The sequence below is a fragment of the Gopherus evgoodei genome, chromosome 2 (assembly GCF_007399415.2).
Source record: "Gopherus evgoodei ecotype Sinaloan lineage chromosome 2, rGopEvg1_v1.p, whole genome shotgun sequence".
NCBI classification, from domain to species: domain Eukaryota; kingdom Metazoa; phylum Chordata; order Testudines; family Testudinidae; genus Gopherus; species Gopherus evgoodei.
The window spans coordinates 147,175,928-147,186,655 of NC_044323.1; the positions used below are offsets into that span (position 1 = coordinate 147,175,928).

Below are 10,728 nucleotides of genomic sequence, written 5' to 3' on the forward strand. Positions count from 1 at the left end.
CGGAGAGCCTTGCACCGTAACCGGGATCCAGACACTGTTCCACCCCTTATGGCAGCTCGTGGGATGAGCATTGGCACTCACAGCTAGGCAGAGGGGCCAGCACTGCACCAGGCCTGGCTAGACACCCCCCTAACATTCACATCCAGCCTGCACTCCTCCAGCCCAGCATTCAACCCAGAGCAGATTGGGCGTGAGAGGATGGAGCAGTTCCCCCTCCTCCAGGCTGCTCAGAGCAACCCCAAGCTGTTCCCTGGCCAGTGCCTCCATGGGAGCAGGGGTCAGCCGAGCCCCAAAAGAGAGAAACCCAGCCATGTTGAGCCAGGACTGAGCTTTATTGGGGTCAGCTGCCGTCTACAACCCTTTGGCCACAGCCCCCCGTTCCCACAGCCACACACAGGCTCCCGAGGCCTGATACTGGGGCATGGCTGACGGCAGCAGCAGGAGATGCCCACGCCCAGCCACAGGTGCCCCATAGGACCCCTGCTCAGAGAGCGGAGCCAGGCCGGGGCAGCGGGGTGCAGCATTTGTCTCCTCTTGGCCCAGGGGGGGAAATCAGCCCCAGCCATACTGGACATTGTCCATTCTGAGTCCAGACAGGTGTTGTCGTTGACAGGGGCCCATGGCTCAGGACGTCTTCCCTTCGCTAGCTGGGCGCCGAGGTCTCCTCCCCATGTACTGGAAGCTCCGCAGAGGGTTGCGCCCCCCCCGGGCCTAGGAGAGAAGCAGAGGGGGTTAGGGGCAGCAGCTGGGAGTCGTGGGGGGCTCCACCTCCCTCCCCTCGCAGGCTGCCTCTCCTGCATTGGGGCCCCATTCCCAGGCAATGCAGTGGGGGCTGGCTGCTCAGTGATCCCTGCCGGCCAGATGCAGCTCTGCCTCCCCGAATCAAGAACATGGGCTGTTGCGACCCACTTGCTCCCAGAATCTCCTGCTGTCTTGAGTCCACCCATACTTCCTCATCCCCTACAATGTGGGTCTGACCTCCAGCCCGCCCAGCACATGGTGGTGCCAGCTACTGAGCCCCTAGGATAAGGCCTCCTGGGGCTGGGTGGGCACCATGACAGCCCCTCTCCTTCCCAGGCCCTCTGCCTTGGCCTCAGCTCCATGCTGGGGACCGGACGCTTTGTGGAGACTCCCCCCGGCTCCAGCCATCAGTGCTCTGAGGCTTGGGAAGGAGCCCAGCCCAGACACCCACCTGGAAGCCCCCCCTGGGGCGGCTGCTGCTGGGGGCCAAGTGTTTCCGTTGCTTGCGCTTGTTGAGCAGGGGCTGGGCAATGGCGCGCAGGGTGGGGGGCACTGCCGGGGGGGAGAAGACAGGTCAGGAGCTGTGGCTGGGCCCTGAACCTGGGACTCCCTGCCCCACCCAGAGAGGCCAGGACAGAGCTGGGGAAACCCTACACCCTAGATATCCCTGCTGCAGGGCCAGGCCCTCCCAATCCTGCCCCAAACTGGCAGGAGACTGTGCCCTGGGGCTAACAGTCCCTGCGCCCCACCCCAGATGTGCTGCGACTCAGTGACTGGTCCCTGTATAACCAGCTCCCATGACCCACTCCAGAGGAGCCAGGTCTCAGTGCCAGGTAAGGGTTCACTGTATAACGAGCCCCTGGAGCCTGCCCCGCAGGAGCGCATCATAGTGCCGGACAAGGGGGCCCTATAAAGGGTCTGGAGGATCTTTGGGATCATGCTGGGTGAAAGGTGCTAGAGAGGCAACAAGGGACCCCAGAAGTGCCCCTGTCCCTGTTCCCCTCCACCGCACAGCTGGAAACCTGCGAGCCCAGCCCTGGTGGGTGGCACTCACCCAGGTACTCAGGCACATTGCGCAGGTGTGGTTTGACGATGGCCGGATGCAGGGGCCGGTCGTGGCGCAGCAGCCGCAGGTCGTGGGGATTGTCCTCGAAGTACGTCTGGGGGGAGGGAGAGGGTTGAGCCCAGACCCAGCTGCAGAGAGACAGGGCCCCTTTGAACTGTCTCCCCCCCCCCGCCCCAACCAGCCTGCCCCGTGGTTCAGTGCCCCCCTGCCCAGAGCCCATCATGGGAGTCAGTGCTCCCCCCACCCCAAGGGTTCCATGCCCCCTTGCAGCTCACCCCGCCCCTGGGGTTCCATGCCCCCAGCCCCCAATGCCTGCTCCCTTCAGCAGGCGTCAGGCTCTGGCGCCCACCCCCCAGGCCAGAGACAAGGCCATGCCTAGGCACGCCCCACTGCAGCCAGCCCGTCTGTGCGCACTGGGGAGCCAATCCCCCAGGGCAGTAGGGTTCACTCCCTGCAGAGGGAGGGGCCACACTCGGCTTCATTCAAAGCCCCCTCACTGCTGCCCCCCACCTTCAGCTTCTCCGAGTTGAGTAGCTCCTCTTTGATCTCTCTCAGCCGCGCCTCCTTGATGGCCTGCTTGGTGACGGAGCGCATGGCGTCCTGGGAGGTGGCAGGGGGAAGATCAGAGCCCCCAGCACAGACAGGGCCAGAACCTGGCCCCCCAGGCTCCAGCACGTCCCTCCCCCACAGCTCTGGCCCTCCGGTGGGACTTCAGCCCCATAGGCCCTGGTAACTCCCCCAACCGCCCAGGGCCTGACACCAGCTCCAAGCCCCCCAGCTCTGGCCAAGCTGCCCTGGGCCCCACTGTCCCTCCCCCAGCACTGTATGGGGAGGGTTCCCCAGATGCGGGGGACCCAAGGGGAGGGAAAGGGATGTTTCCCACCCGGCCCCTGGCTACTTGGCAGGCTGGGCGCTGTTTTGGGTTGGTGGCTCTGCCCGCGCCCATCTCTCGCCCGCCCCCCTCCACTGACCCGGCATCTGTAGCGGAGCCCCTCGACTTCCTCCATCCGGAACTGGTAGGGGCGCAGCACAGGCTCGGTGTTCTCTGTGAGGACAGAAAGGGCCTGTCAGGGCCAGGGACCTCGGCACCATGGCCCAGGAGGGGACCTGCAGCCCCCAACATCCTGAGGAGTGGGGGCAGTGCTGGGGCAGGACACAACCTGTGTGGGAGATACACAGAAACCCCCCCACACACACACCCAGCCCCCACCAGACTGGCTCTACCCTTCCCCAAGAATGGCTCAAACTCTTTCCCAGCCAGACAGCCAGTCAAGCCACGTGCCCAGATCTCCCCACACCCATAGGACCCCGACCCCAGCCCTCACTGACCTCCTGCGAGAGCCTCCTCAATCTCGGCCAGCAGGGGGCACTCTGGGTGTGTCACGAAAGTCAGGGCTGTGCCGGGGTTGTCAGCACGGGCCGTCCTGCAGGGGGCAGAGGAGAGAGCATTGAGGGGTTCTCCTGCCATGCCTAGGATCCAGCAGCTTCCACCTGCCCTGCTGCGCAGAGGGGCCCTACCGCCCATGGATGGGCAATTGGCCCTAGGGGCTGGGACCCAGCCGTGGAAGGTACTGAGGCCAGGCCAGGGCTGTGCCCTCCCCATAGCACTGTCCCGGATTGGGCCTGATTAGCCGGGTGTCCCGGTCGCCGATGGGACAGCCCCAGGGACTTCAAGAGGCCTTAGCGCTGGCTCCCAGCTCCATGGGCCCCCGATGTCCCCCCAGCCCCACCTGACCTGAGAGCCTAGAGACAGAACCCCCTGACTTGGGGGCTGCTGCTGGCACAGCCCCAGTGAGCTCAGTGCCAGCCAGGTGCCCTACACACGCAGGCACTGCAGGGAGAGCCAGAGGAGCCCAGCCTGGTGCCTCTGGCTGGAGGCCCAGCCATGGGGCAGTGCCCCTTGGAGACACCCTGGGGCTCCACCCTGGGGCCAGCTGGATGCTACCAGCCCATATGGACCAGAGCAGAACGTCCCATCCCCCCCTGCAGCCCGAGCCCCTACCTGCCGGCCCGGTGGATATAGGACTCAACCGAGGGGGGGGGGTCGAAGTTGATGATGGTGGCAACGTTCTGGAAGTCGATGCCCCGCGCCACACCATACTCTGGGTCTTTGCCCCTGCAAGGGAAGGGGGAGGGGCACCTCAGGGCACAGCCAAACCCACCAGCCCAACCAGAGACCCAGGAGACTAGCCAGCACTGCCAGTGCAGGACAGCTCCCTAGAGCTCTTCCTCCAAGGCAGGGCTGGGATTGCAGGGAGCGAAGGGCCCCAGCAGAGCTGAGGGGCCGGCTGGGGCTGGGAGCAAAGGGCCCCAGCAGTGCTGAGGGGCCGGCTGGGGCTGGGAGCAAAGGGCCCCAGCAGTGCTGAGGGGCCGGCTGGGGCTGGGAGCAAAGGGCCCCAGCAGTGCTGAGGGGCCGGCTGGGGCTGGGAGCAAAGGGCCCCAGCAGTGCTGAGGGGCCGGCTGGGGCTGGGAGCAAAGGGCCCCAGCAGAGCTGAGGGGCAGTGCTCAGAATAAGGCAGGGGCAGTATGGAGAAGTCAGGTGCTCCCTGCTGGTGACAGAGGCTGGCGCTGCCGGGCCTGGCTACTGCAGACACAGACCAAGTGCCTGGTCTCTGTTGCCAGCGCCAGCCAGCCTGGGGGTCCCAACGGGTCCTTACTTCTCTGCCTTGGCAACCTTCCTCCTCTTGGCCCGCACCGCGGGCTCCGCCAGCGCCTGCTCGTCGGTGGCCACGATGTAGTCGTAGAAGCCTCGGTTGAACTGGCTGATGATGTGGCACCTGGAGTCCAAGCAGAGGCGCCGGTGAGAGCCACAGGGATCCGCCCTTGGGGGCTCACCCAGCGCTATTGGGCTCCCCGTGGGTCCAGCAGCAGCTCAGGGTTGGCGAGCGCTAACCCTCAGTCAGGGCCTGTCGGCGCGGCAGTGCTAGGGCCGGGCACTGCACGGTGTATGTGGTTCCTCTGGGGATGAGGGAGGGCAGAGTGCCTGTCCCCTCTGCACGGACTGCAGGGACCACCCCCCAATGGGCCATCCCTCCCCACTCCCTGGGGTCATTCCCAACCCCCCAGGACCCCTCCCCCTCCCAGACTGCATGGACCCCTCCCCCGATCTCTCCTGCCCCAGTGGGTCAGCCCTCCCCACCCCCAGGACTCCTCCCCCTCCCAGACTGCATGGACCCCCGCCCCGATCTCTTCTGCCCCAATAGGTCACCCCTCCCCACCCCCAGGGTTTGCTCCTGGGCTCACCGGGACTGCACGGGCAGCTCGGAGTTGAGCACGCAGGCTGGGATGCTGAACTGCTCCAGGAAGAGCTTCAGGCGGTAGCTGCGCTCCACGGTATTGACGAAGAGAATGGCCTTGCCTGGCACCAGCCCCAGCTTGAGCAGCGCATAGAGCAGCAGGAACTTGTCCTCCTCGCCCGCGCAGCGGATCTGGTACTGGCACAGCTGGGCCGCCTCCGGCAACTGGGACTCCTGTAGCTTCAGGGTCACCTGCGGGCGGGGCAGGGCTTAGCACTCAGTCCAAACCCCGCCCCTTGGGGAGGGAGCCCAGTCCCCACACAGCAGTGGGGCTGGAGGATCTCATTTCCCCCTCCAATCCCAGGGACCCCCAGGATAACAGGCCAGGATGGTTCAGTGAGGAGCCCGCCCCAAAGCCGCAGAGCAGAGCTGCCCAGAGCCATGGGGGAAGACGCCGAACCCACTGAGCTGCCCCAAGGTCCCCCCTTACCGGGTTGTGCAGCACCAGCTCCTTCAGTGCCTGCACCTCCTCGTTAAAGGTGGCTGACATCAGGAAGCTCTGGTAGATCTTGGGGAAGTGGCTGCCAAGGAAACAGAGACCAGCTCAGAGCCTCCCCCCGGCCCCGGAGTGACACCCCTCAAGGGCTCCAGGAGAGGCTGGCCACCCTGCTGCCGAGGGCTCTGTCCACAGCCCACACACGAGGGATATGATCCTCCCCACAACAGCAGTTGCTGTCTCCCAGCCTTGAGCCTTAGCCAGGACAGGGGAGCCCTGTCTGGACCTTATAGGCAGTATGGACTCTCGGACGACAGACAGAAAAGCAAATCTTCCCTCCCCACAGCCCCCTCCCCAATCAAGCCCACTCATTGGGTCCCTGCCCCCAGATCACACCCTGTCCCCAGGGACCCCCCACCTCCCAGATCACACCCACTCCCCAGGGCTCCCTTCCTCAGGCTGGGGGCAGGGCTGACCAGCCCCAGCAGCTCACCACAGCAGGTTCTTCAGATCCTCCTCGAAGCCAAAGGAGAAGAGTAGGTCGGCCTCATCCAGGACCAGCACCTCCAGGGAGTGGCGCAGGCTCAGGCTGTGGCCCTGCAGGTGAGCCAGGACCCGTGACGGCGTCCCCACCACCACATCCGGCTTCTCCATCAGGATGGGCCTGCCAGGGGCACAGAGCGACGTGAGGGGCTGGGCCACACGGGGACAGGGAAGGGAATGTCAGCACCAGGCCAGGTACACAGCGATCGCCAACACCTCCTACGCGGTGGAAGGGACCAGAACTATCCATGGCCACACAGCAAGTCAGGGACAGCCAGGAAGAGAACCCAGGAGTCCTACTCCTTGTCCCCTACCCCAAACACTAGATCTTGCTGCCTGCCTGCAGGTTTCCAATACAGCAGCATTCCCCAGAATGCAGCCAAGAGCCAGTCAGGGCACACACACCCTCCCCCACGCGCACAGGCCCCCAGGCACACATGCACCCCCCCGGCCCTAGCACTTAAGGTTGCAAAGAAAACCTTGCAGCCCAGGATTCCACTGCAACTGGGACAGCAGCTGCCTGGGTTTGCAGGGACCCAGACCGGTCCTGCTCCTTTCCCCAAGGACGACACAGCTCTCAGGGCCTGGCTGCTCCCCACAGCTGGCTAGAGAGCAGGAGGGGCTGGAGCAGAAGCAGCCTCTACCAATTGGGGGAGGAGGGGACATGGGGTAATTGCCCCAGGGGCTCAGCTCGCAGGAGCTGCTGGCCAGTGATCCTCATTGAGCAGAGAGGCTGTGCCCCCAGCCCCCAATCCTGTCCCGAATGGAGCTAGTCCATAGCCTGGGCTGGCCCAGCCAGATCCATGCTGGTCCCGGTAGCCAGCCTGGCTTGGATCACAGCCAGGCTTAGCTAGTCACGGCACTGCTGAACCCCTACCCCCAACCAGGGAGGTGTCCCCGAAACTCCTTCATGGGGAGTTTGTGAGCCTGCAGAGCTCCCAAGGCTCCTGCCTCAGGGGGAAGGGAAGGGCAGCGCCTCCATCAGGGCAGGAAAGGCAGATCCACGTGGACAGCTTCAGCCAGAGAGCAACTGCACCCAGTGGGTGCCCTGCCTGACGCATTGCCACTGGCTCACGGGGCTCTCTGGTTTCTCCGGGGCAGCAGAGCCCTTCAGGTTGGGAGGGGCCAATAGCTCCCTGTCGTGTATCCCCAGACATGCTCCAAGCCAGCCGGCCCTTTGGCTCCATGGTGCACCAGGGTGCATCAGGTCCCACGAATGGCTGGCACTCGGAGCACAGGCTGCTCCCAGGGAGCAGGCAGCTTTGATCACTGACTATGAGTGGGCACCAGGCCCCCTAAGTCCCTATCTTCCCCCTCCCCAGCCCCTAGCCCACTCCCCCTCCTGTCTGCCCCAGCCCGCCCCTTCTCCCTGGGGCTCTCACCTCTGTGCAGACATGTCCACCTGCCCAGAGACATCAGCAACACGGACATCACGGGTGCAGTACGCCGTCAGCTGCTGGATCATCTGCAGCACCTGCTGGCCCAGCTCCTTGGTGGGCACCAGGACCAGCCCACGCACGGCCTGCTCCATCACCAAGGGGGACTGGAGGATAATGGTCAAGGTCAGACACCAGCTGGGCACCCACGGCCTGCCATGCGCTCAGTGGGATGTCCTGGGGTATCTCGCTGGAGCGGATACAACGCCTGTGCTCCAGGAATGGACACTGCCTTGAGCCGGGCATTGCCTCCATTCCAGGGCAGCCCCTCCCACCCCACCCCAGGAGCTACCATCTCCTGTTACACAGCAATGGCCTTGGGGCTCAAGAGGGCACTAAGCTGCTGGAGAACCAGATTCTGATCCAATGCAACCGGGTCCCCACGCTGCCCGCAGCAGAGACAGTCACCATCCCTCCACCCAGGGCACCTTGGCATGAGCAGCAAAAGGGGCCCATGCGGGCTGAGGGGCAGAAGGACCCCAGCTGTTCTGCCCAAGGCAGTGGGACCCCTAACAGAATCAGGCCTAGACCCAGTGCAGTGAGGGGCTCCCCCACAAAGGGAGCCCTGCCCGAGTCATTAGTTGTGCCCCTGGGTGCAGACGTACCATCTTCACTTGGAGCAAGTGCTGGATGAGGGGGATGGCATAGGCGGCCGTCTTCCCAGAGCCAGTCCTAGCCCGGGCCAGCAGGTCCTTGCCTTCCAGGGCCAGTGGAATGGCCTTCTCCTGGATCAACGTGGGCTTGGCCCAGCCGAGCTCAGCGATGGCCTGCAGGGAGGGATGGAGGGAGCCTGGTAGAAACCCCAGAGAGCAGCCAAAGCATCTGGGGCACAAGTGGGAGGGGGGAGTGGCGCTGCAGGGCCCTTCCTGCCCCTTGGTCGGCTGAGACTAGAGCACTCAGTGCCCTGGGCTCTTCCCACTGGGGGGGGGGGTGGGAGGGCACACAAGCAGCCAGGCTCTATGCCCAAGTCTTGAGGTCCCCGCCACAACCAGCAGCTGGCAGCGGAGATCTCACAGAGCTTTGCCAAGGAGATGAATTTCACCCCGGCCCTATCACCCCATGCCACAGAGCGGGGGACGTGCCCCCAGCTCCACACACCTGGGTGGCAGGACCAGGAACAGAAGCCCAGCACCCTGATAGGCAAGCCAGCGCTCTAGCCACTAGGCCATGCTCCCCACAGCACAGCTGGGGGGATGCCAAGAGGAGGGGGGGGGTCACATCATCACCCCCCCAAACACACACCCAGGGCAGCAGCTGGGTATTGCCAGGGGACCCAGGCACCGAGGGGGATGTGATTAGTGGGACGCCCCTGGTCCCTCGCTGAGACACCCCCCACGGACACAGGGACGGAGGGCGGCGGTCTCCTGAGGCCTCTGCAGGGAGAAGGGCCTCCCGGCTTCGTGCCTCCCACCCTGCCCTGGCTGTACCCCATGGTCCTCTCCCGGCTCGGCGAGGGGCTAGGGATTGGTGGGGGCAGGGCTCCTGGGTTCCCGCCCCACCCAGGGGCGGGGGAATCTAGTGGTTAGAGCTGGGGGGGAGCCGGGAGCCGGGCTCCAGGGGCCGGTACCTGCAGCAGCCGCCCGTCCAGCCCCATGTGCGCGAAGCTCGGCAGCGGCTCCATCTCCAGTCTGCGCTGCCCGCCTGTCCGCCCCCGCCTCAGGGCGCATGCGCCATTTGCAGCGCGGAAGCATCATAAAGGCGCAACCACGCGACTAGAGCGTCCCCCCCACACTTCCGGCTGCTGCCCCCCTGGGCAGGAGGAGAGTCTTGCACCCCGCGGGGAGGAGCCCCACCCCCACGGCGGGAGGGGGCAGGAGCAGAGCCCTGGCGAGAGCCCATTGGCCAGGGAGGGGGAGCCCCCTGCTCTGACCCCTGGTCCCCACTCCCATCCCAGAGCCAAGGACAGAACCCAGGAGTCCTGACTCCCAGTCCCCCCCCCCCCCCCCGCTCTAACCAGTAACGTCTAGACAACCCCCCCTCCCTTCCCGAGCTGGGATAGTGGGGCTTGGCCCTTCTTGGCCTCAGTCCCCAGAGCAGGGCTCAGGAGACAAAAGGGCCATTAATGACCCTTTGGCTCAGGCCTTGACATCCAGGGGTGCTGGGTTCCACCCACCCACCTAGCTAGCCGGGGCAGCATCAAAGGCATTGCTACAAGCCAGAGGCTGCACAGGGAGAAACCACAGGATGTTCACTGGTTCTGACACCTGGCTCCACCCCAGCCACTCCCCGGGGCTGGTTCCGATGCCCAGCTCCACCCAGCAGCTCCCCAGTGCCAGTTCTGACCCAGCTGTCCCCCCCGCCCCCGACCAGTTCCAATGCCCAGCTGCAGCACAGCCACTCCTCACTCCAGTGTTGCCAACTCTCAGCAGTCTGGTGATACCTGATGTTTAGTAAAGCACCTGCTCCTGGAGTCAGGTGATTGTGTAAGTTTCTACCAGTCATGTTGGTAGAGAAAAGCTGGGAAATGCCTTGCCTAACAGCTCAGAGACATGAAGGCAAAGAAAAAGAACCAATGTAGAGCCTTTTGGTTAAGCTGGGGCCAGATTCATGGTGTTTAGGCTCACTCCACATGGATCCAGGCCATTTTACAACAAGTTTACTTGTATTGTGGCAGCACCCAATGCCATTACAGATTAGGGCCCCCACTATTTTATAGATTTCAAGGCTAGATGGAACCAATGTGAGCAGCTATGCTGACCCCTTCATAACCCAGGCCCTAAAATTTCCCTGAATTAATTCCTGTTTGAAGTAGAGCAGATTTTGTAGAAACACATCCAGTCTGGATTTAAACATTGCCGGTGATGGAGACTGCACCACGAGCCTTGGGAAATTGTCCTAGTGGTCACTTACCCTCCCTGTTAAAAACGTGCATCTTATTTCCAGTCTGCATTTGTCTACCTTCAGCTTCCAGCCATTGCACTGCTACCTCTTTACTTGCTAGATTGACAAGCCCCACTGAATTTGTTCCCCATGTAGGTGCTTATAGACTATGATCCAATCACCCCTTAGCCTTCTGTCATAAACAGATAGTTAAGGGTTAATGTCTCTTTTACCTGTAAAGGGTTAAGAAGCTCAGTAAACCTGGCTGACACCTGACCAGAGGACCAATAGGGGGACAAGATACTTTCAAATCTTGGTGGAGGGAAGTCTTTGTTTGTGCTCTTTGTTTTGGGGGTTGTTCGCTCTTGGGACTAAGAGGGACCAAACGTC

The 10,728-nt window shown here is 63.6% G+C and overlaps 1 protein-coding gene across 1 annotated transcript; it reads right to left on the reverse strand.

The window, feature by feature from the left end:
• Positions 1-311: 311 nt before the first annotated feature.
• Positions 312-9,198, reverse strand: DDX56 (DEAD-box helicase 56). Its single transcript, XM_030551780.1, has 14 exons — positions 9,086-9,198; positions 8,124-8,285; positions 7,465-7,625; positions 6,033-6,203; positions 5,534-5,624; positions 5,051-5,295; positions 4,465-4,584; positions 3,810-3,923; positions 3,137-3,231; positions 2,779-2,852; positions 2,318-2,407; positions 1,796-1,901; positions 1,193-1,293; positions 312-711 (listed from the first exon to the last, which is right to left on the reverse strand). Exons 1-14 carry the CDS (start codon positions 9,137-9,139, stop codon positions 625-627), a joined length of 1,671 nt encoding a protein of 556 aa, XP_030407640.1. The 5' UTR covers positions 9,140-9,198; the 3' UTR covers positions 312-624.
• Between the last annotated feature and the right edge of the window lie 1,530 nt (positions 9,199-10,728).